Source organism: Carassius gibelio, chromosome B14 (genome assembly GCF_023724105.1).
Source record: "Carassius gibelio isolate Cgi1373 ecotype wild population from Czech Republic chromosome B14, carGib1.2-hapl.c, whole genome shotgun sequence".
Classification (NCBI taxonomy): domain Eukaryota; kingdom Metazoa; phylum Chordata; class Actinopteri; order Cypriniformes; family Cyprinidae; genus Carassius; species Carassius gibelio.
The window spans coordinates 16,942,568-16,968,004 of record NC_068409.1 but is presented as its reverse complement, the minus strand read 5'-3'; the positions used below and the strand labels follow the sequence as shown (position 1 = coordinate 16,968,004).

At 38.0% G+C, this 25,437-nt stretch overlaps 2 protein-coding genes across 6 annotated transcripts; both read right to left on the bottom strand.

Annotated features, from left to right (window-relative positions):
• Window positions 1-245: 245 nt before the first annotated feature.
• On the bottom strand, window positions 246-15,043 carry LOC127971521 (gamma-aminobutyric acid receptor subunit alpha-4-like). 5 transcript variants are annotated; one of them, XM_052574582.1, is made up of 11 exons: window positions 14,943-15,043; window positions 13,175-13,211; window positions 12,980-13,080; window positions 12,404-12,471; window positions 11,968-12,188; window positions 11,790-11,872; window positions 11,573-11,716; window positions 10,397-10,549; window positions 7,589-7,836; window positions 6,043-6,278; window positions 246-3,216 (listed from the first exon to the last, which is right to left on the bottom strand). In XM_052574582.1, the coding sequence occupies exons 2-11, from the start codon at window positions 13,207-13,209 to the stop codon at window positions 3,204-3,206; spliced, it is 1,302 nt and encodes a 433-aa protein (XP_052430542.1). In that variant the 5' UTR covers window positions 13,210-13,211; window positions 14,943-15,043; the 3' UTR covers window positions 246-3,203. The 5 variants fall into 5 exon arrangements, with proteins under 5 accessions (XP_052430542.1, XP_052430543.1, XP_052430545.1 ...); XM_052574583.1 differs by lacking the exon at window positions 14,943-15,043 and adding an exon at window positions 14,707-14,905; XM_052574585.1 differs by lacking the exon at window positions 12,404-12,471.
• LOC127971527 (cyclin-G1-like) lies at window positions 15,044-20,207 on the bottom strand. Its single transcript, XM_052574593.1, has 6 exons — window positions 20,023-20,207; window positions 18,768-19,031; window positions 18,153-18,406; window positions 17,927-18,005; window positions 17,757-17,855; window positions 15,044-15,867 (listed from the first exon to the last, which is right to left on the bottom strand). The coding sequence occupies exons 2-6, from the start codon at window positions 19,029-19,031 to the stop codon at window positions 15,676-15,678; spliced, it is 888 nt and encodes a 295-aa protein (XP_052430553.1). The 5' UTR covers window positions 20,023-20,207; the 3' UTR covers window positions 15,044-15,675.
• Window positions 20,208-25,437: the final 5,230 nt, after the last annotated feature.

The window sequence follows — 25,437 nt, the reverse complement described above, 5'->3', positions numbered from 1 at the left end:
TTGTTTGGATTAACTAGACGAGTAGACAGACATGAATGTTTATTCATAACCGTACTGAAAATAAGTAAATATTGTCAGCTGATGCTAACTGTCTAGCTAACAAGCTTGTTGGTGCTAAGTTGAGGTAATTTTTATAAATAATGTCCAAATATTTTTATTCAGCCACATATATATATATATATATATATATATATATATATATATATATATATATATATATATATATATATAGATTACATCTGGTTAGAAAAGAAAGGATGTGATGTTCAGAACATGGTAACTACAGTAATTATTAAAGTGGGAAGAGATGCACCCCGTTTGGCTATGGGTAGTTTTTAAACCATAGACAAGGTTTGAGAAGGAAAAAATCATTATGAAAATATAATTATATTTTCCTTAATGTTCTTTCTAACTTCAGGCCTTATTATCATGTCATATATAAAGTTACAGTACAGACCAAAAGTTTGGACACACCTTCTCATTCAAAGAGTTTTCTTTATTTTTATGACTAAGAAAATTGTAGATTCACACTGAAGGCATCAAAACTATGAATTAACACATGTGGAATTATATATGGAATTATATTAATAACAAAAAAGCTTGAAACAACTGAAAATATGTCATATTGTAGGTTCTTCTTTTGCTTTGATTACTGCTTTGCACACTCTTGGCATTCTCTTGATGAGCTTCAAGAGGTAGTCACCTGAAATGGTCTTCCAACAGTCTTGAAGGAGTTCCCCGAGAGATGCGTAGCACTTGTTGGCCCTTTTGCCTTCTGTCTGCGGTCCAGCTCACCCCTAAACCATCTAGATTGGGCTCAGGTCCGGTGACTGTGGAGGACAGGTCATCTGGTGCAGCACCCCATCACTCTCCTTCTTGCTCAAATAGCCCTTGATGCCCTTCAGTGTGACTCTACAATCTTCATAGTCATGAAAATAAAGAAAACTCTTTCAATGAGGAGGTGTGTCCAAACTTTTGGTCTGTACTGTAACTTTGATGTTCTGTAAAACAAACTTTAAAATACTTTGTTCTTACTGGTGAAAATCAGATGGTCATCTCTGTTTTCTCTCAGGTACATCACAGTGTAAGCTTCACAGTGAACATTACTCTCATCAGTGTAGTCCATATCAACAACAAAAATATATCTTGCCTCCATCTAGTGGTTATTTTGGAAAAAACCCCGGGTATTTTGAGCAGTAGGATTATAAAAAAATATGTGCTAATATAACATTAAATTAAGTAGCCTATATAAAATTGCAAACATCTATCTTTCAGTACTTTTTTTACTTAAGTACATAAAAAATTGAGTACTTTTGTACTTTCACTTGAGTAAGATTGAAAAAGGAGTACTTTTACTTTTACTGGAGTAATATTTTACTATACGTATCTGTACTTTTACTCAAGTACTTGATTTGTGTACTTCGTCCACCACTGCTTTCAAGACTAATTGAAAGAAAACAAGTTCATAAAAAGATTGATCCAAGATTTAGAAAAAAACAAAACAAAGCAATATGTAGTATAATGAGATATTTCCCAACAGAGAGAGAGAGAGAGACATCAGAGAAGATCAAAGAGACCGTGAGCTGAGAATACATATTAAATATTACCCCCCGCCCCAAACACTGAGATTTACTCCATCCCTCTATCACAGAGCCACCGTGTCGAGAGAGGCACCATACGTGTCACGTGTGAATGGTGTTCGTACAAGTTGAGTTCTATGGATGCACTTTTTCTCCTCTATTTCCCAGACGAAATCTTTGAAGCTGTCAGAATAAACCCAGCGCTTCTGATCTGGTGCAATGAGAGCCGTGTCTCTGTAGAGGGCAGGACACTGAAAGCATTGGTTCAATGTTGCATCACTGCAGATTATGTCATCAACCCCTTAGTGTGCTTCACACACACACACACACACACACATTCACACACACACACACACACACACACACACACACACACACACATTCTCACACACATTCTCACACACACACACACACACACACACACACTCACACTCACTCACAGGACTAGGGGGAAGTCGTGGCCTAATGGTTAGAGAGTCGTACTCCCAATTGAAAGGTTGTGAGTTCGAGTCCCGGGCCAGCAGGAATTGTGGGTGGGGGGAGTGCATGAACAGCTCTCTCTCCACCCTTCAATACCTTGACTTAGGTGCCCTTGAGCAAGGCATTGAACCCCCAACTGCTCCCCGGGCGCCGCAGCATAAATGGCTGCCCACTGCTCCGGGGGTGTGTGTGTGTGTGTGTGTGTTCACTGCTCTGTGTGTGTGCATTTCGGATGGGTTAAAAGCAGAGCACAAATTCTGAGTATGGGTCACCGTACTTGGCTGAATGTCACGTCACCTTTTCACCCATTCACTGACACAAACATACACACACACACATACACACACACGCACTCACTCAAATATACACACACACACACACACACTCACTCATGGGTTATGTCCTCATAAGTCACCCGCTCCTTGTAATACCTGTGTCATATACCCATGTGATTATACACACACATACACACGCGCACACACACTCACACTCTCACTCACACACTCTCACGCACACACACTCACTCACTCACACACACACACATACACACACTTACACACACACACACACACACACTCACACACTCTCACACACACACACACTCTCACTCATACACACACACTCTCACGCACACACACTCACTCACTCACACACACACACACACACACACTTACACACACTCTCACACACACACTCACACACTCTCACACACACACACACTCTCACTCATACACACACACTCTCACTCACACACACACACACACACACTCTCACTCATACACACTCTCACGCACACACACTCACTCACACACACACACACACACACACTCTCACTCATACACACACACTCTCACTCACACACACAGACACACACACACACTCAGATGCAGAAGAGCAGGAGCAGAGGAGGCTCTGCTGTGTGTCAGGGTCAGTATAACAGCGTGGCTTCGGCTGTGAATATAAAGGCAAATGGAGTGTAAAGTCTGTAAGGTGATAACACAGGACAGGGACAGGATCACATGCTTGTCAGATAGTGTCAGACAGCCTCGCGCTCCGTCAGGGGTGAAGCTGCTAGATGACGAAAGTGAGAGACAGAGGTCCAGAGGAAAGTCGAGGACAAGGCCTTGTCTTCTCAGGAGAAACTCACTCGAGCTCCCTGTGGACATAAAACACAAGGAAAGACAAATACAAGATCAGCAGAGATGAACACAGGATACATGCCTCACACACACTTTCATCGCCTGCATCCTGTGGAAACTGGGAGCTAATGCACAGAGCCGCTGTTTTAAGTCATACGTTATTGCATCTTATATTTCAGGCCTCAACAGACTGCCTTTAGCTCCCCTCAGGAACACAAATAACGAAACTTTAGCGTCTGATAAGTGACTCTATTTCGAGAGGATGTGTTGATTTTCTTGATTCGGTAAATCTCACGCTTTCGGCATCTCAGGGAAATCTGGGATTAAATGTGACGTTTGCTTCATGATCCCTTGGGGGAAAAATCAGACGAATCAAGTATTTGGAGAAGAAAGCAAATAAAAAGAGTTGGTCCTGATGAATCTTGGATGGGGCTCTAACCTCAAGAACCGCAGCAACAGAGTCACCCAGAAGAAACATCATCTCTCCTGTTTCACCTGCTCCAGTCCCGCGGCTCTTTTAGCTTCAGAAATTATTCATTTACAGCCTCAAAAAAAAAAAAAAAAAAGATTCCAGATTTTCAAAATAGTTGTATCTCGATCAAATATTGTCCTCCTAACACACCACACATCAATGGAGAGATTATTGTATACATTTAGATTATCTTCCATTGAGATAAATAAATAGTGATTTATATGAATACACACACACACACACACACACAAATGCGCACACAGACACACTCACTCACTCACACACGCACACACTCATGCATACACACACACACACACACACATATACGCACACAGACACACTTACACTCACTCACTCACTCACACACTCACGCATACACACACACACACACACATATACGCACACAGACACACTTACACTCACTCACTCACACACACACACACACACTAATACGCACACAGACACACTTACACTCACTCACTTACTCACACACACACACACACACAGACACACTTACACTCACTCACACACACACACACACGCACACAGACACACTTTCACTCACTCACACACTCACACACACACACACACAGACGGATACACTCACACACACTAATACGCACACAGACACACTCACACACACACAGACGCACACACTCACACACAGACGCACACACTCACACACACTAATACGCACACAGACACACTTACACTCACTCACTTACTCACACACACACACACAGACACACTTACACTCACGCATACACACACACACACACCCACACACACACTTACACTCACTCACACACTCACACACACACACACACAGACGGATACACTCACACACACTAATACGCACACAGACACACTTACACTCACTCACTCACACACACACACATACGCACAGACACACACTCACACACACACACACACACATACGCACACAGAAACACTTACACTCACTCACTCACTCACTCAGACACACACACACACACTCACACACACACACACACACACATACGCACACAGACACACTTACACTCACTCACTCACTCACACTCACACACACACACACACGCACACACACACACGCACACACACTTACACTCACTCTCACACACACACACACACACACACACGCACACACACACACGCACACACACTTACACTCACTCTCACACACACACACACACACACGCACACACACACACACACACACACACACACACACACTTACACTCACTCACTCACACACTCACACACGCACACACACACACACAAACACACATGCACACACACACTTACACTCACTCACTCAGACACACACACACACTCACACACACACAGACGCACACACTCACACACAGACGCACACACTCACACACACTAATACGCACACAGGCACACTTACACTCACTCACACACTCACTCACACACTCACACACATACGCACACACACACACACACACACACACAGACACACTTACACTCACACACTCACACACGCATACACACACACAAACACACACGCACACACACACTTACACTCAGACACACACACACTCACACACACACATACGCACACACAGACGCACACACACACACACACACACACACGCACACAGACACACTTACACTCACTCACTCACACACGCACACACACACACAAACACACACGCACACACACACTTACACTCACTCACTCAGACACACACACACACTCACACACACACAGACGCACACACTCACACACAGACGCACACACTCACACGCACACAGACACACTTACACTCACTCACTCACTCACACACACACACACACACACGCACGCACACACACACACACACACACACACACACACACACTTACACTCACTCACTCTCACACACACACACACACACACGCACACACACGCACACACACACACAGACACACTTACACTCACACACGCACAAACACACACGCACAAACACACACACAGACACACTTACACTCACACGCACACACACACATACACACACAGACACACTTACACTCACTCACACACTCACGCATACACACACTCACTCACACACACACACACACACACACACACGGACACACACCCACGCACACACTAAGTTTAACTGCTGAATCAGCACTGTTTTTACTGTTTCTGAATGTGTTCAGGTGGAAAATTCTCTTAGATAATTCAGTTTAAAGTTTTAATTTGAGCTTTACATGTAAATCAGGATTGGAAACCGCGAGCACACATTTAATCTCACTGCTCTCTGTGAGTTTCTCCCCTTTATAACTAGTTACAGATCTCTGTGCACTACAACATCTAGTCATAAAACCATGTATTGATTTCTTCCGTTCTCAGAGCACAGACCTGGGCTTCTCCATGGTGTCCTTGCTGAGGTAGATGAACCAGTAGATGAGGTTGAAGATCCCGAAGGCCAGAGGGAAGAGGATTCGGGCGTATTTGTCTATGGCACTGGTGCCTGCCAGCATCATGTTGGGAGGGACGGCCGAGCCCTGAAGGAAGATGGGATAGCGATTCCTGGGCGCCTCGGACACAGAGTTCCCTCGTCTTCTGCGGCTAAAGCCACTGGTTTCAGACTGAGGCTGCGACACAAACAAACCGTGAAGAACACCAATCAATCCCACCTCATAGAAGAGATACACAACAGAGACTAAAATAAGGGAGACTAAAAAAATCCCTTTAATAAAAGTGTCATCAAAAGAAAATGGAATGTTGACAATTGGAATGTGTTCATATAGAGACATTTAAAGGGACAGTTCACCCAAAATGGAATATTCTGTCCTTGTTTAACCTGTAAGAGTTAATTTTCTTTTCTTCTACCGAACACAAAATAAGATATTTTGAAGAATGCTGGTAGCCAATCAGTTGATGCATTTTTTTCCATCCTTTGGAAGTGAATGGCTACCGTTAACTCATGTTCACCAGAACATCATCTTTTGTGTCCAGCAGCTGAAAAAAAGAAAGGTATTGCTGCTTGTTAAGTCTCGAAACAATTTGAGAGTGAGTAAATGTTGACAGAATTTCCCTTTTGGAGTGAACTGTTCCTTTAAAGATGCTGATTGTGTCACAAGAGCCCACCAACAAGCTGTGGTCCTTCCTTTAATGTAAGTCTATGGGATTTCTTTCACAGGCTTTAGGTGAAAAATGTAAGTACATTTCTGTGAAAATGTATTTGCCCCCATCCTGATTTCTTCTGTTTTTGTTGCATACCAATAATAAACACATACAATTCTATGCATTTATTTATTTTTATTGAAGCAGGCCATTCAAAAAATGATCAGTTAAATTTGGATAACTTGTATATCATTTAAAAGCTATTTTGTATTTTCTCAGGTTGCATTTTGTTTTCATTTCTGTACGGCATAAGTATGAGATATACACAAAAACAGAAGAAATCAGGATGGGAGCAAACGCTTTTTCACAACACTTACGGATAGGAACAAAACACATATCAGATTCTGATAAAAAAGTAACACAGTTACTGAAAATCATGCCACCACATTAACCAGTGTTCAGTGAATTTTGGCAGACGAAATCCAGACATTTTGATAGAAATCCACACAATGGCGAAAGATTTCCTTTTGCATGCAAGAGAGCAGGTGACGGACTCCTCACTGAACACCTGAACAATCGCTTTAACTCATGCATTAAAGGCTGAGTCGTGTGTTATGTATTCAGTTACGTGTGCTTAGTACAGCAGCGGCAGAAATCATATGAACACTAGTATTTCTAGCAGCTGGAATAATGCTCTAATCTTTTTGGCCTCCACTGGTGTTTTTAATTGATGCAGCGAGACTGGTTTAGCATCACAATAATGTGACACAGTTCACTCGTGTTGTGCTTGTGGTATAACCAGGAGCTCAGTTAACCAGTGAGGTGTTAATGCAGTCACCGTCTCCGGCTCGTCGTCGCTGCTCTGGGCTGTGGACTCCAGAACGGAGGCCCTGGAGAGCCGGCGGTTTTCCCTGTTGGCCTCGAGCGTGGCAAAGTAGTTGACCGCGGCGAACTCCACGAGGGCCGAAGCCACGAAGGCGAAGCAGACGGCGATGAACCAGTCCATGGCGGTGGCGTAGGAGACTTTGGGCAGCGAGGAGCGTGCGCTGATGCTCAGAGTGGTCATGGTGAGCACAGTGGTGATTCCTGTGAAGACACACGTCAGAAACGATCCTAGAAACACTGAGAACGTGAAAGAAATCCCACATTTTTTCCCAGACATGACAATATCAAAATGATATGTCATTAGTAACCCTTTGAAATGATCATAACTGTTTTGGAAAAGTGTGTGAAAAATTGTGTTTAATGGGATAATGTTTTGTAATGAAATAACATATTCCTTTTGAACACATCCTAGGGTTACAATTATGCATTAAAAACCTCATGCAACTTTGATAAGAAAACTGAAATTAAAAATAAAAAAAATCACAAACAAAGCATTTGAAAATTGTTACTTTTTTTTGGTAAAATATAACATCAAAATTGTATACTAATGCTTAGAGTATTACAATATTATTATGTAACATTTGAGCTTTTAATATAGTGCAATATTTTATTGTCATTTTCACTAGAAACTGCAATTAGATTTATATTGTATACCTAATACACTGTTATCCCATCCAGATGTTTACTCATTCTGTGACCACACTCAAACCCAAATTTAACCCTTATGCGTTGTTGGGGAGGTTTTCGTCCACTAGGGGGTAAAGTTGAGTCTTATTTTGGCCACAACTTTCTCTGTGTTTGAGCTAATGGAATGATTTTTGGTGACAAATCTTATTTTGACCAATTACTTTTATATTGAAAATAAGTCATTTTGTGTGTTTTTTCCCCCAAATCAGTGACATCATTTATGAACTTCGCAATTAATTTAAGTTAAATTCTTGGATTTTTTTTAAACATTTGGTAGTTTTGATCAGGACTGAAGTTGATTAACAGATTTATGCAAAAAAAAATTGAAAAAAATATGAATCTGATACATTTTTACAGAAGTTTAATTGAGTGGATGTTTTCATCCCGAACATAACGAAAGGGTAGTGAATTTGAACAATGCACAAGGGTTAATATATGTGACTGCAAATACTAATACTAGACACCCTAAAGATCATGTAGAACAAAAATAGTTGTCATATCTTTGTTAAGACACTTTTCTAGCCTTTAGTTTTGGAGGTTTGATGCAGTTAAGGTGCAAACAGGAAATTAGTTGCATGTGACAATTTGCACTAATCATGTGAAACTGCACATATTTAATTGCAACCCTTTATTTTTCCATTTTTGAAGGAAGTGCACTAAAGCATCAACCAGTAAGGTTTTTAGAGCTTTATAAATGAAAACCTCTTTTACTGTCACTTTTGTGATTGGTTGGATTAAACGGGTTAAAGGGACAGTTCACCCAAAAATCTGAATGTTGGTAAACATTTCTTTTTTGGGTGAACTATCACTTTAAGGCCACTAGTATACTATATTTTTAAACAGCATGTGAAACTATGAATTATGTCCTTAGCTACATTGTGGTTACATGAACTAATGATCAAGGGGGAAAAAATTTAAAACTGTACTTTTCTTAGTAAATACTGCCAATGTGTTGCATATTCTGAAATAAAATATAAAGTATATATATATATATATATATATATATATAATAGAAAATTTTTAGATGAAAAACTGTAAAATTGGAAATGCTGTTTTAACTGAAAATAAGTCGTAAATTAAGGAACTTTTTATATTAATTTATATATAAGCTAAGTGAACACACACAAACACACACACACACACACACACACACACACATATATATTATAAAAGAACTAATAAAAGTTTTTTAAAACGGTTATTTTTAAAAGAAAATAATAAATAAAAAATGCTACATACCATCAAATAAACATTCAAGTAACACAATAACTGAGACTGATATACTTAAAGTTCTTGTGTCATACTTTAAATGGAAGCTCAAAATAAATGCGTTGCATTATGGGATGCAGTATTCTACACCATCTACTCTGTTGTATACAATACATGTTGTGGTGTGTCCTCCAGTTATTGCATGCAATCAGAAAAACTGCATACTGTGCAAAGTGCACTATGTATAATGCAACAGCGAGAGTAAGAATAGTATGCTTTTCCACAGAATAAATATGGATCATAGTCATAGAGTCATAGAACATGTCAAGAGTGATGACTGTGCTCTTTACTGAGATGATTTATGTTTTAAAATGTTCCTCTTTGTACAATTAAATCATATTAAAACTCAAATGTTTCAGATTTTCCAAATGAAACACTAAAACATAGCCTAACATACACTGAAGGTCAGGGGTCAGTATGTTTTTTTGTTTTTTTTTAAAGAAATTAATACTTTTATTCACCATGCACACAATAAATTAATCCAAAGTGAAAGTAACGACATTTATAATGTAACAAAAGATTTCTATTTCAAATAAACGCTGTTCTTTTTTTTTTTAAAATGCATTACGGTTTCCACATAAATATTATGTTTTTAACTTTAATAATAGCAATAAAGCAGTAAATCATCATACTATCATGATTTCTGAAGATCATGTGACACTGAAGACTTGAGGAATGATGCTGTAACTTCACATTTTACTGTTTTTGTAATAATTTTTCACAGTTTCTGGTCGGTCAACCTCTTTCAAAAAAATCCAAATCGAAGGACAGTATAGATGTTTAATTTAATATATGAGCATCGTACCAGCCACCGTCCGAGCCGGGACAGACTCCTTGTTGATCCAGAATGCCACTTGTGACAGCACAACCACCATAATCAACGGGATGTACGTCTGGATGAGATGGTAGCCGAGCTTCCTCTGAAGATAGAAGTGGACAACCTGGACCGAATACAGACCTAGACGGAGCCGAGACATTAGAGGACGACACAATTAAATACATCCGTATGATGCTCTGATCAAGCGCATTTGGGCGAACACAGAATATTGACTTCTGTCGTTAATTTCAAGAAAAGGCAAGCAAGCACAGATCTTTCTTTTGGGTCCATTTCCCACGGATCTGATTCGGCACCCTGCCTATAAATCCCTCATTACTGAGCCCCCGGGGATCCTCGGGACACAATCAGAGGCTGAAACGAGCTTATTGTAATGCAGCTATTTTTAAAGACAGACTTCATGAATTAGGCCTGATCAGTTAAGCATCTTAGATTGCGTCTCAGATGGAAAGCTTGCTGGGAATCATAGCTCTTAACACACACACACACATACACACACACACAATTAGATAAGACATGTGATGTTGTTTCTGTGTATTTTTTTAGCTTAGTGTGTTTTTATGCTAGTGACTGTCATGAAAACCAGATATGATATTCAAACCACCAGTAGGTGGCGACATCCCCGTCTTAACGACTGATTCAGTGAATCGTTCACTCAAATGACTCATTCGAAGCGGATGATTCAATCAGAAATGAAGCAAGTGGCTGTCTTTATAAATGGATCATTGAGTCATTGACTCAAATGATTCGTTCAAAAACAGATTCGTTCAAAAGCGAAACACGGCGGTGTTGCTCTGAGATGCACAAATGTTTTGCTCCGCCTTCGTTTCGAACTATCTCCGTTAGCAAAACAAAAAAAAAACAATATTGTGTCAAAAAAAACAAAACATTTTACTCATATATAACATTCACGTGCTGATATTCAGGAAAACCGCATTCTTGCTTGTAATATATACCAATTTCACTGTTAGCAATTTTTTATGTCAATTTAACTCATTCTAATAGGCTTCATCAAAGACGTGTATTTATAAGTGAATGACTCAATAATATCAGCTCAACAACAATTACGGTATTACCGCAGACGGTAAACATCGCAAACCTCTCAGTAATATTTCGGTAAAAACTAAGCAACAAATAAAAACGCACCTGTGCTGAATTTATATGTCTCGCTGAACAGAGTCTGGCCCACGAGATCATACTGAAGTAAGCTTGATGATTCTGGAGGAAAATCGACGGATGCTTGAAGACCCTTCCTCCACGTGTAGACGATTTCACGATTAGTGTACGCATCTGAAGGATTAAGAGGAAGCAGGTGAAGAATGATGGATGGAAGGATTGATAACAATAAAAAAACTGATCTTACAGCTTCCAAACAGGAGAGGACATGTGTGTCCATCCATCGGAAAGTCCATCAACACCATTGGACACACCGCACTCACAGTCAGCCTGGAATATAGAGGCTTTAATATCTTAACAAAATCATTCACGTTCATACAGACATTTTCCTATCAAGGGTTTTTCCCAGAATCTGATTGTTTTACCTCATGGTGTAAAACACCGTCCCGTTTTGCATGATCCGAAACAGCTTGTTAGGAGACGTCATGTTGTGTGCGAGGGACTTCCTTGCATTGCGGAAAAACGTGTCGGGCGTCCAGATCTTGTCCACCATGCGGTTGTTCAAAGGCAGGATTTCGACGGGCCCCTGAAAGGCTAACCTCTCGTCAACCCACATTTGGCGGAAAAACATATCCATAGTGAACTCCTGAGAAACAAAACCACGTCTTTCTGTGAACCGTGTTGTGTTTGTATGGCCACAATTGATATGAATTTATCATTTGAGTCTTTTTTTTAAATATTAGCTTGATATTAGTTTGACAGAAATAAAACATCAGCTTCTTATGGACTTAGGGAAAGCTAAATCGAATTTGTACAAAAACGAAACATAGAATAAAGATGTAACTTGCTGTATTTTCTTACCATCTTAACATCAGAAACTGGTCCAAAACTTGTAACAAATATGTCTGTTTTGACCTCAGTTACAGAGACTGCAAAGTTAATTACAGATTACATATGCATGCATTAAAGTATTGGTGAAATACATGGGTCAAAACAATACAGTTTAAAAATGTTTTCATGCATTACACTGTGTTCTGTTTAATTCATCTTATTTCTGAGCAAATACATCATGCAATTTTACAGAAAATGTGATTTAGTGTAACAATAGTTCACATAACAAATCTTGACAGGCGTATTTACATCTAGAATCATTAGATGACATTACAAAGCTATTTAAAGATCACAGTTCAGCCCTAAAATACTAATTAATTGTTATATAAACTTAATTTGGCTACTTATTATTTTCTATATTTTAATAAGTACAGGTCAGAATAAGGTCATATTTTTCTTATGTTACGCTGAATTACAATGGAACAGTATTTGACACATATTTTGACATTTTATTTTCTTGATAAAAGTTATTAGAAACAATAAAGTAGACACTTTCTTGGCATTTAATATGCTTTCTATTAATAATAAAATCACTTTTGTGCTTACCTCCAGATCCCGGACGCAGGCGATTGTCATAACCCTCGAGAAGTCCGTCCAGAATCCGTGTGATGTTTTCTGAATTTATCTTCTGCTTTCCTAATACAACACTACACAGAGAGAAATTACCACTTCGATTAGTCCCTTCAGTGAATTTAGACCGAAGTCAGGTTAAAGTAACTATACCTTAGTCAATTAACTCACCTTGTGAGACATAACAAGGCCAAAAGAAGAGCCATTTCTGTGACAAAAAGGTGAAAAGATGTAAATAAATTAAAGCTGTCAATAGTTAGAGATCATAATGTGATGTATAATGCACGCTAGATGTAAGAAAGCCTCTAGTACTGTCTTAGTACTGACTGTGCTTTCAGGATTATCAAATTAAGGGCTTAGTAAAATCCACTCGCTTTTTTAGCAACAGGTTAAAGAGTATCCACTGGCAAACCAGTCTATTTTAGCTTCAATAAACATTGCCCCTTGTAATAATTAGGGTTAAAATAAAGTTATTGCCAGCAATATAACTGTATAGTGTTATACATATGTGATAAATGCATTTATATTGTTATATTCATAAATATATATATATATATATTATTTATATCTAGAAGCTTGCGTTCTTCAAGTGAACGGTGCATCATTGTTCATCCAAAAGAGGCAGAAAATCACTTTCAAAGACTTTTACATTAAATGCTAACACTGGGTCAAAAACTAACACTAGCTTCTCCCATCTTTTTCTATTCTATTTGATATCTTTTTATTTATTATACTATTAAGAAATAAGAAAAGGGCCTCTAACACTAGCTTTCTCTATTCTATCCGTTTTCTTTTTATTATTATATAATAATAATAATAATAAAGCCTTGCTATGTGTACTGCATTAGGCTAACTGAGACTTTTTATAGCACTTGCATATCATTTATTTTTATTACTTAGAATGTCCTCATTTATAAGTCGCTTTGGATAAAAGCATCTGCTAAATGAATAAAATGTAAATGTAATGTTTTGCAGCATTAGTCTTGTTGCTAGCCTGTTTGTTCATGATGTAACCGATTATTTCTCTTAGTGGAAGTTAAAAGAGTGAAATAATCTCAACTCAGCAGGTGTATTTTACTCAAAATAAACACTTTTATAGGTTGGCTGTACATTACTCCTGATATATTTGACGGAATTTTACAAATTAGCTGTTTACGCGCTCTCCGAAACACTAGATGGCGCACTTTCTCGCGGCGCTTTATGATATTACCATAGATGAGTTTTTATTTTTATTTTATTTTTTTTGTGGGGGGGGGGGGTTATATCCAATATAACTTCTTGTGGAGAAATGCTTGTGTTGTTGTTGTGTGTTACAAATTACTTTTTGGTATAAAACTGTATTAAGAGGAACCTTGACCATATATAACACACTAAGTGTCCATAATTGATATTTACATTGGCATTGGTCTTCAGACATTAATGAAAATGTAAATTTTAAATGGCGTGTTCTCAATAATGTATTCTCTAAAATATATGAATAAAAATTTTTTTTTTTTTACAAATTTGCAATTTTTTATCATATTTTGTGAGATTTGGGAGCAATATACATCATAAAATATTAACGTTGTATGTAATAATTAGTTAAACAGGAATATATCCTATTTTATAGGTATATGTGTACTCAAAGGAAAACTAACATAATAAAAACACGATTATTGTAAATTTATAAAAACATTTCTGTTTTTCAAATAAACTGTTATCACCTTTTAAAAGTGTAATTTATTTCTGGGTGTCAAACACAACCCTTGACTTGACTTTCTTTTTTTTCCCCCTTCCTCATCCTGGAGAATATATTCTGGGTTTCTTTCTCCAGGAATCTGAGTTTCAGACACAGGAAGCGCATCACAGCGAGTCAAAGTGATAATAAATCTCAAGCATCCTTCGAGTCGAGTCTCAGGTTTGATTCTCAAACACAAAGGTTGTTTTTTTTGGTAATCACCTCAAGAGTAGTTTCAGAGAACTGCTTGCTCCGCGTATCCTCCCGAGTCTCAATAAATCCTGTAACTCAAGCGTTATCAAAACGGTACAAACCAGCACAAGTTTACATTCCAATACGGTTTTATTGAAAGGTTCGATGCTGCAGATTACAACCAAAACAGAAGTTAAATTCAATCTGCTTTTGTATATAACACTCGTTTAAAACAAATGGTCACGGTTACACAAGACCAAATGTCAAACGAGCTTCATTTAGTAAGTGCTTCGTGATTTTCTTCCTGTTAGAGGCGTGTTTAAAACCTGCGCTTCCACAACCATCAAATAAAAGAAAAGCCACCTAAATCAGGTTTCATCACCTTGGGAGGGAGTGTGCATTAGGACCGCGGACAGCCTAGGATGGGAGTGAAGGGCTCTGGGCCTGATCTCTTGCTTCTGTTGATGTTAATGTGTTGAATCTCAGAACCCTTCTCCCTCCTCTTCCACACGGTGGACTGAGGACCTAGACGGCTTTATACTTCACTGCTTCAAACAACCAGCGCGTCTGCACCGATTCAGATGAACATACTGTACACCTGCGAGCCTCACCAGCTCAAACTCACCCTTGACTAGCCATCAAGACGTCAAATAAATACAATCACAGCAGGTTTCAAAAGAAGAACAAAGACTGAGGAAAGGAAAGGAAAGGAAAAGTGCTCATTACACGGATTAGAAAGCATTGGTATCTCGACACTGGGGTGTTAACAGGTGTATTCGGGGATGGTGGGGAGATGGGCGATCTTGTAGTAGCTGTGCTTCAGCTGTCTGGCGGTTCGACCCGAGATCATCCAGCGCAGTCTCTGTCCGTTCGGCTTCAGGATCTTGGAGGAACAGTATTCAGACAGACATTTAGCCACCAGCTCCTGCACGCAAACCAGCTCTCCAGCTTTAACCTGAAACACAGAAACACACCAAACATTATTTTCTTCCTGAGTATTTGGGTCTTGTTTTCTAGTAGGACAGGTTGTTGAATCAGGATGCGTTTACCTCACAAGTTACTGAAGATATTAGGTCTCGTTTCTGAAAATATTATCAACAGTTTGTTCGTTTTTGCTAAATGCAAGAAAAGTAAACTTGATTTAAAGGCTTAACTTTTTTTTTTCACTGGCAGATATTTTTTCTTGTATTATAAAACAATTTTCTACATTTTTATAAAATATTAAAGTTTTGTTTTCTGAAAATATTAACTAAATTTTTGCTTAATACAAGCAAAAATATCTGTCAGTGGAAATAATAATAATAATAAAAAATAAAATTTTTTTTTAAAGTTTTCTTTTCCTTGCATTAAGCAAAGCTAACAAAATTTGGATAAATATTTTCAGAAAACGAGACATAATATCTTCAGTAACTTGTCAAGAATGTTATACTACAAAATAAAAGTTACTAAATAAGGAAATTTTTTTATTTTTTTTATTTTTAAATGTCAGCATTAAACGTGAATTCTAATATTTTGTTAATGCATGTTATTGGTCTTACTCAAAGGTTCATTGTTTATTATTATTATTTTAAAGGTTGTCATGTTTAATCAATCTAATAACTGGATGTTCCAGTAAACAATAGACAGCTTTCTGCTGATTTATTAGGGCCCTATAAAATGGGTTTTATTTTTTCCCCCAAAACTCTATTACTATTTTTTTTATCAAGTTTTAATTTGAAGAATCCATTGTTTTGTTTAGTTTTTTTCCCCCTTCCATTATTTTTTTTTTCTGGACTCAATTTTAAATGTTTAAATAGAAGTGAAAAAAAAAAAAAATGTAACAACTGTTTATTACACACAAAACTCATTTTTAGGATTTTTTTTTTTTCTGGTAATCAAGAAGCGGCTTATTTTGGCAAAAAAATAAAAGATGCTGTCAAATAATTAAAATCACATCCAAAATAAGTTGTTTACATGCGTGTATGATGTATATTATGCATATATAAACAAACAAGCCACATTCTGTACATTTCTACATATACTGTATTTTCCGGACTATAAGTCCCACTTTTTTAATAGTTTGGCTGGTCCTGCGACTTATAGTCAGGAACGACTAATTTATCAAAATTAATTTGACATGAACCAAGAGAAATTAACTAAAAATGAATCAAGAGAAAACATTACCGTCTCCAGCCACGAGAGGGCGCTCTAATGCTGCTCTGTTCTCCTGTAGTCTACACTGAAGACATAGAGCGCCCTCTTGCGGCTGTAGACGGTAATGTTTTCTATCGGTTCTAAATAAATGCGACTTAAATTTTTTTCCTCATCATGATGTATCTTTGGACTGATTCTACTTGGACTCAGATGCAACTTATAGTCCGAAAAATACGGTATACATAAACACTTAATACACACATATTACATAGATAATTTTTTTTATATTTTATAATTATAATATAATTTTAGATGCAATAAATAGTTTGACAGCACTAGTTAAAGTTAAAACATGGAAGAAACTCTGCAGTCATTCCTTAAATAATGTTTTCTGATTTAAGTGTACTTACCTTCTTTTGATTAATTCTTTCAAAATTTGACCAATTGCATGCATGTTATACAGTAAACTCCATTGTTATGCCTGCATTCAGTGACTCCATCTGCATTTTCCGCGTCACAGAAATCAGCATTAATGCATGTAGGACTTTTCTAATCATTCAGTGTACCTCACTTCACTTCGGCTCAATGCAACTTTATTAAATAAATATCTGATGCATGGTTTCATGGTTTAGTTCACGTCTCCACCCCATTGCACAGACGAGTAAACTTCTTTAGCACTAGCTGCTTGTAGAAATAATGAAGCACACTTACAGTCAGACTCTGCTGAAGAGCATCCAGAGGCTCTCTGAGAGCAGGAAGAGGCTGATCTTCAATCTCCAGAGACAGAAGAGCCAGAGCCAGCAGCGACGGCTGTCGAGACACAACCAGTCAAACCCCAAACACACTGAGAGACGGACAACTGCAGACTGGCCGGAGCTTACCTTGATCTTAGTGAACGTAAAGGAGCAATGGCAAGCCTTCAACTGAGCCTCCAGCCTCTCGAGGTTCAGACTCCACTCACTGAAGAGAAACAGAGACTTAGGGTTATCTTCAATGCATTTATTTAACAAGGATGCAATAAAAAGGATAAAAAAATAACAGTAGACATTCATAAATGCAGCCTTTGTGAGCAGTAGAGACATTATTCACAAACCCAGTCCAGCGCACCTTTCTACGTCCAGCTGCTGTTGAAGGCGAGAGTGAAAGAGTCGGAGGAAGTGAAGGGCGGTCGGAGCCTTGACCTTCCAGAAGAGCTTCTCCAGAACGATCTTCTCCATCCTCATCATGTCGTGGACCGTGAAGCGGTTCTGGCTGATCCGGATGAGGTCGCTGGCCAGAGGAACGCTCTTCTCCTCTTCAGACGTCTTCACAGCGATGTAGAAGCAGCACAGACCCACACAGGACAGATGCTTGGGCTGAACCTGACCACAGGAGAAAACGCTCAACAGGAAGCCACACAGAAAACACCTGCGAGTCATTCTGGTTTAATGCATTCGTGTCCTGCATTAAACCGTGTGTAAATGCATCTAAATGCCACTTCGGACGCAGCTTCTGGGATTCCTCTGCAATGCCAAGATGCAATGCAATGCAACAGCCCAAATTATTTTATTTTAATCGACAGGAAATAAAAATTTGACTCAAAATATGCACACTTTTGAAAAAAAAAATACATAAGAAATGGCTTTATATAAGTTTATTTATATAAAAAAACAACTTTAATAAATAAAAAATCCAGGAAAATAAGCAGACAGCCTTATTTCTGTCAACAATCGCACCGCATACCTTCATCACAGCCAGGAACCGATCGAGGAGGTTCACGGCGAGGGAGAACGTCTCCGAACTGAAGCCGAAGAACCTCGTCAAGGAGAGAAGTTCTCGGACTTGAAAGTCTCTCAGCTTGACCGTCATCCTCAGACCGTTGTCCTGAGCGGACTCGATGACCCGCAGGCCGCAGAGTTTGGGCTGGGACCGGGCCTCGTGGTCCAGAAGAGCTTTGAGCTGGACGGTGAAGAGCAGAGCCCCGGCTCCAGTCTCCTGATCAATCATCTAAAACAGAAACAGCAGATACATGAAGCTGAAGCAGCATCAAACACACACCATCTACATTGTGGACCATCATCTCAGCATGTGCTGTTAAAAGATTTTATTATGAGTTTTGCATATGGACTCAATATGGCATCACTAAACACATTGACCTTATGATAATAAATAAAAAGACAACAGAATACAAAGAGATTAGAAAAGCTAGTGTTCATGTTTTAAAAAACTAAAAAACAAGCAGTAAATGAATAAAGAGCAAGTCTAAAAGGGACGTGTATTATTACTTTTTTATTATATACACATTTTATTTATTATTTTTTTTCCTCTAGACTGAAGACATTCATAAACAAATAAACTAATCCTTTAAGCATCCCAAAAAAACTATTATTTTATTTACTAATAAAAGCTAGTTTTGTTTTTACACAAAGATACCCTATGAAATCACGTTAACCACATAAGTGCCATCAAAACGAGTGTTCATCTTGTAACTTACGACCCTGAACAAGAACAAGGGTCTGGAAACATGTTCAGGCATGTCCTGCTTCCGAAACCGGGATGTTAACGGGTTACTCACTTAAACATTTACACGTAAACTCGAAACAAAACGGCTCTTGTTTACACTTTTCTAGTTGTTTCTACGTAACGCAGTCGCGTGCAGCACGTGACGTCATCGGGGGAGCGTGAGCGTGCGCGAGACGAGACGCTGGTCATGTCGGGGCATGTCCACTAACTAGTATACTATCTATATTTCAGCCCAGTTAAAACCACTAACCAGTTGGTTTTGTGTCAGTCGTCTCTGAATACCAGATTTAAATCCACATAGCCATACATTTACACTGTAAATTCTAATTTGTGTTGTTTAACTTTTCTAGGCCTGCTGAAAATAACGGTACTAGAATCTGAAAACTCACACCGTGACGTAATAAGCAACGTTTAAAAGCACCTAACGTTAATTATAATATCTGAAATATCGATAAAAATTTACTAAACTGCTTACCTTTCGTAGATTTGATGGTTTGGATTAAAAACAAAAAATATGAATGTGTAAATTCACGAAATAGAATTTAATTTTTCTTTTTAAAAAAATAAAATAAAAAGTAAATTCGAAGTATGTAGGTTTAAAGCAATGTAACTTCTGCGTTCTGCACACCCCCGACCCTCGGCGTCAGGCGAGCACGCGCAGCTCTCTTCGCGCTTTATACTCGGAGAGTCCATATGTAAATTTAGGATCATCTTATTGGGCAGCGCTCAAACAGAACTCCGCCTTTCTGAATGCCTATTGGTTGAGCTTGGCCTGTGGGCTTTGGCAACGCCCCACTAGTCAGATATAGGCGGGGTTTACGCGCTCGACAGTTCAAGTGAAACAATTATTACAATTATTACAAGTATTCAGAGATGTATAAAGTACTAGAGACCCATACTTGAGTAAAAGTACAAGTGCTCTATCAAAAAAGTGACTTGAGTAGAAGTAGAAGTGCTCTTTAAGCACCACACTTAAGTAGAAGTACTAAAGTATTCAACATTTTTTGTACTTAAGTATTGCAAGTAGTCTATTTTAAAATTTACTACTCAAGTACTGAAAGTAAAAGTAGAAGTATTGTGTTATGTAGCTATTAAAGAAAATAGTTTGAACATATTGTTTTTACTATTTCAAATGATTAACCTAAAGGACAATAACAATTCCTTTGACTAACTTCTTGTAAATAAAAAACGGTTAGTAGGGTCAGTTAGCCCAATTTGAAAAATGATGTCATTGATAACTTACCCTCATGTTGTTTCAAACCCATAAGACATCAGAGGGTCATTTAGAATTTTTTGAAGCATCGAAAATACATTTTGGTCCTAAAATAGCAAAAACTACGACTTTATTCAGCATTGTCTTCTCTTCCGTGTCTGTTGTAAGAGTTAAAAACAAAGCAGTTTGTGATATCTGGTTCGCGAACGAATCATTCGATGTAACCGGATCTTTTTGAAACAGTCCACCAAATCGAACTGAATCGTTTTAAACAGTTCGCGTCTCCAATACGCATTAATCCACAGATGAATTAAGCTTAACTTGTTTAATGTGGCTGACACTCCCTCTGAGTTAAAACAAACCAATATCCCGGAGTAATTCATTGACTCAAACAGTACACTGACTGAACTGCTGTGAAGAGAGAACTGAAGATGAACACCGAGCCGAGCCAGATAATGACTCGTTCACGAGTCAAGAACCGTTTCTGTCAGCCGCGTCCGATTCATGAACCGAGGAGCTGATGATACTGCGCATGTGTGATTTAGCGTGAAGCAAGCCGACACACAGAGCGTCTGAACTGAACTGATTCTTTTGGTGATTGATTCTGAACTGATTCTGTGTTAATGTTATGAGCCCATGTGCAGTCAACGCCAATGACGCCATTGCATCGAGCGCAAAAGAATCGGTGAACTGTTTTCTTCAACTGGTTTATTGAATCGGAACTGTCAGAAAGAACTAACGTTACTGGTCATCCGAGAACCGATGCAACCGGCTCTTGACTCGTGAACGAGTCATTATCTGGCTCGGCTCGGTGTTCATCTCTCTCTTCACAGCAGTTCAGTCAGCACGCGCAGTGTCGCTTGATTCGCTCAATGATGTGGCAGCTTCATCAAACCTGCCATCTACAGTTCTGGCAGTGGTTTGTAATGGAATGATTCGTAACATTATTATAATTGTAACGAGTAACGATGCAGCACATAAAAAAATATCGGAGTAAAAGTATTAAACTCAGCGAAAATATGTACCGAAGTAAAAGTGGAAGTAGGAGAAAAAAATAATACTCTAGTAAAGTACAGATACCGCCTTTTAGTACTTAAGTACAGTAGTGAAGTAGTTCTACTTCGTTACTATACATCTCTGCAAGTATTACAATTATTAAATCACCACCATAACTGCCTTGCAACATATTGTTTTGTATTTTTCAATTGTGTAATTGAACATTACAGAATAATTTAAAAACGAAATGAGAACAACTCTGTAATAACTCTTTCTAATCATATTGTCATTGTGAGGAATTTTCTAGAAGGTTCCAGGGCTTTTAAGACAACAACAGGCCAAAACAGCAAAAACATCTGAATATAATAAATAAATAAATAACACACGGTGGCAGTGACTTTCACTGTCAAGCAAACAATAATATAAAGAACTACTTAATAAAAGTTGTCTGTGTATGAGAACATACTCAACATTTCTAAACAAATGCTCCAAATCCACAGACGACAGATTCTGATAAGCGAGAGAAAAATAATATATATATATATTCGGGGAAAAAATTATCCGGATTGTTTTCTTTTGGCAGCAGGATTATTCATGTTTATAAGAAATACTCATTTATAAAATGCATGAGATATTTTTTATTGTGTTCTGTTTCAGGTCCAACAGATGGCGCCAAACACAAGACAAGGCCTGGATCTCACCACAAAAAACATCTCATTAAAAGCAAAGAACCAGTGGCGGCCATAGACAAATTTTACTAGGGGGGCCAAGGAGGGGCCAGTGTTTAACCAGGGGGGCACATTAAAAATGGCAACATATTTTATTTAAATATAATGCAAATAAATACAAAAAGTAATTCTTGAAAAAATCTACACAGTAATTTTACACAATCTAAACATGTTAATAAAAACAAATTACTAATAGTACTCTTATCAAATTCAATCAGGCAATCATACGTTTCACAATTTAATATTTATATTTGAATGTCAAGAATTCAGAAGTGTATACATTTATAATGCTTACACTACACAGAAATAATATACAATTAAATTATGCTTATTTTACATGTATTGTGCAGGCTAAAAATATAATAAGCTTTTAATAATCTGTGCGCAAAACCATGATAATATGAAACGCTTCAAAACTGAGCTCACAAAGTGATTTTAAGCATTCATAGTCAAATCCATGTTGAAGTGTTCAATGGATTTTTGTTGCAGTGTGTCTTTCCAGTAAAACAAAAAAAGATCCAAAAACAAAGTCCTCGACACGTTGAACCAGATGAGTTGGGCTTTTTGCTCCACGACTGAAGGAGAATATACCTTGGGAGAAAGTATGGACCTTGCCTCATAGATATCTGCTTACCAACAAAGTAAAATAAATAACATGTAAGTGAATTCACAAATGTTACCCAACTAAAGTTAGACACTGACATGAGTTGCTGTTTTTGTCATTCTTCTGAAGAAGTCTTCATTCATTTATTTTGGCAATGCTCCTACACTGAAAAATTTTGGTCAGACTTTTTGGCATTTATTCAGTGTTATTTTGTAAGTGACTTCTCTTTTTGTTTTAATTTGGATTGTTTGACCATTCAAAAGAGAATACTGGAAAATATTACATAATTTATGTTTCCTGTTAGTTAAAATTTCACATTTATAATCAAAAGTTTACTGGCTATAAACCTCTTTTTTCTTTATTCAAATTGGACTTAGACAAGTATGTGGAAACCAGAGGTGGGTAGAGTACCCAAAAACTTTACTCAAGTAAAAGTAAAAGTAATTCTAGAAATATTTACTCAAGTAAAAGTAAAAGTACTAGTCTTGAATAGTTACTTAAGTAAGAGTAAAAGAGTATCGGATAAAAAATCTACTCAAGTAGTTAGCTACTAGTTACTTTGGGTCATATATACAGAGCCTTTTTTTATATAGATATATAGACAAAAAATTTATGTAATGTATGTGTGTGTGTATAAATGTATATATTTCATCAGCCTTTAATCCAATTTATGTAATTTATTATAAAACCCTGTCTGTTTATTTAAGTAACAAATATAGGTGTCATGCCATAACATATTTTTAATACGACTGACTTTATTTTAAATGTGAATTTAACATTGAAAGTTAATGTAATATAAATATTGCTACTAATCTTTCATTGTTCAGAAAGAGAGCAAATAACATTTACATTATTAAACATAATTTTCACTGACAGTCTAGATTTCATTCACTCTCAGAAACTACCATTAAAATCACTGAAACTGTTAACACTGTGAAATCAATATCTTAATTATAGATTCGTACACACATCTGCACTTTGTTGTTTCTGACGAGAGAATTCGGCAGAAAGAGGTATTCAGTAAGTGAGCGAGTGAAGGAAGCACCGGCATTTCAGCGATGACTCATCGGAACACCTCTGATTGGCCATTGCATTCAAAAGCTCAACAGAACCGTGTGTGATTGGTTAATGCGCAGCGCTGTAAAAACGCGTCTGTCTCTGGCTCAGCGCCAGCAAGCGATCACAGATCTGAATTTAGCAGCTGATGATATGACTTGCTGAATGTACTCGCACTGATGTGATTGTATTAAAATTAACAAAATCTTAATCGGCTATTCTTTGTCTTTTGGAAGCTGCATTCAACCTGTTATAAGCCACACGTACAACAAACTAATGTCACAGTGGTATCTACTGTAATCGAATGTAGCCCAAGTTATTACCTGTTAAACAGTAGACAGACAGCACACGCGTTCATCTAATAAGGATCTCCATCGCAAGCAAAGAATAGCCTTTGCAGACTAGCTTTCAATTCAGTGCAGTTCCATAGCCCCGTTTTCAACGCTGCTAATATTCTTAAACGTTACAACTCTGAGTGAACCGCTTCAGAGCTCAGCGCGTGCAGCATGGAACTGAACGACTCATTCAAACTGATTCATGAACCAATTCACTCGTTTGCCAATTGGTTTGATCAAGCCTTTGAACAGAGTTGACTCAAAAGAATGAATCATTCGCGAATGGGCATCGCTCATTGTCCAGAGAAAAGTAGACGGCGCGTTTGGAATAAACTGAAGCATTTATTGCATTAAGATAAAGTAACGAGAGGGGCGTCGCCCACAGTAACGAAGTAAAAGTACAGATTTTTCCCAAAAAATGTACTCAAGTAAGAGTATAAAGTACCCATCTTTAAATATACTCTGAAAAGTATTCGTTACCCCGAAAAATTACTCAAGTAAATGTAACGAAGTAAATGTAACTCGTTACTACCCACCTCTGGTGGAAACTATACCACATCCCGACGTAAAGAGCGGGTTTACGAATCATTTGAGTCAGATCGCTACTTCAGAGCGGATTTACGAATCATTTGAATCATTTGAGTCAGATCGCGACTTCAGAGCGGGTTTGCGAATCATTTGAATCATTTGAGTCAGATCGCGACTTCAGAGAGGGTTCGCGAATCATTTGAATCATTTGAGTCAGATCACGACTTCAGGGCGGGTTTACGAATCATTTGAATAATTTGAGTCAGATCGCGACTTCAGAGAGGGTTCGCGAATCATTTGAGTCAGATCGCTACTTCAGAGCGGGTTTACGAATCATTTGAATCATTTGAGTCAGATCACGACTTCAGAGCGGGTTTACGAATCATTTGAATCATTTGAGTCAGATCACGACTTCAGAGCGGGTTTACGA

Excerpts from the sequence above, each read along its gene's own strand:
- LOC127971521 (XM_052574582.1), bottom strand. The coding sequence starts at position 13,209 with ATGGCTCTTCTTTTGGCCTTGTTATGTCTCACAAG. Across the intron at positions 13,081-13,174 it reads GCCTTGTTATGTCTCACAAG|TGTTGTATTAGGAAAGCAGA; the intron begins GTGAGTTAATTG and ends CTCTCTGTGTAG. Across the intron at positions 11,873-11,967 it reads ACGGTGTTTTACACCATGAG|GCTGACTGTGAGTGCGGTGT; the intron begins GTAAAACAATCA and ends TCTATATTCCAG.
- LOC127971527 (XM_052574593.1), bottom strand. The coding sequence starts at position 19,031 with ATGATTGATCAGGAGACTGGAGCCGGGGCTCTGCTCTTCACCGTCCAG. Across the intron at positions 18,407-18,767 it reads GGTTCCTGGCTGTGATGAAG|GTTCAGCCCAAGCATCTGTC; the intron begins GTATGCGGTGCG and ends TCCTGTGGTCAG. Across the intron at positions 17,856-17,926 it reads TTACGTTCACTAAGATCAAG|CCGTCGCTGCTGGCTCTGGC; the intron begins GTAAGCTCCGGC and ends GTGTCTCGACAG.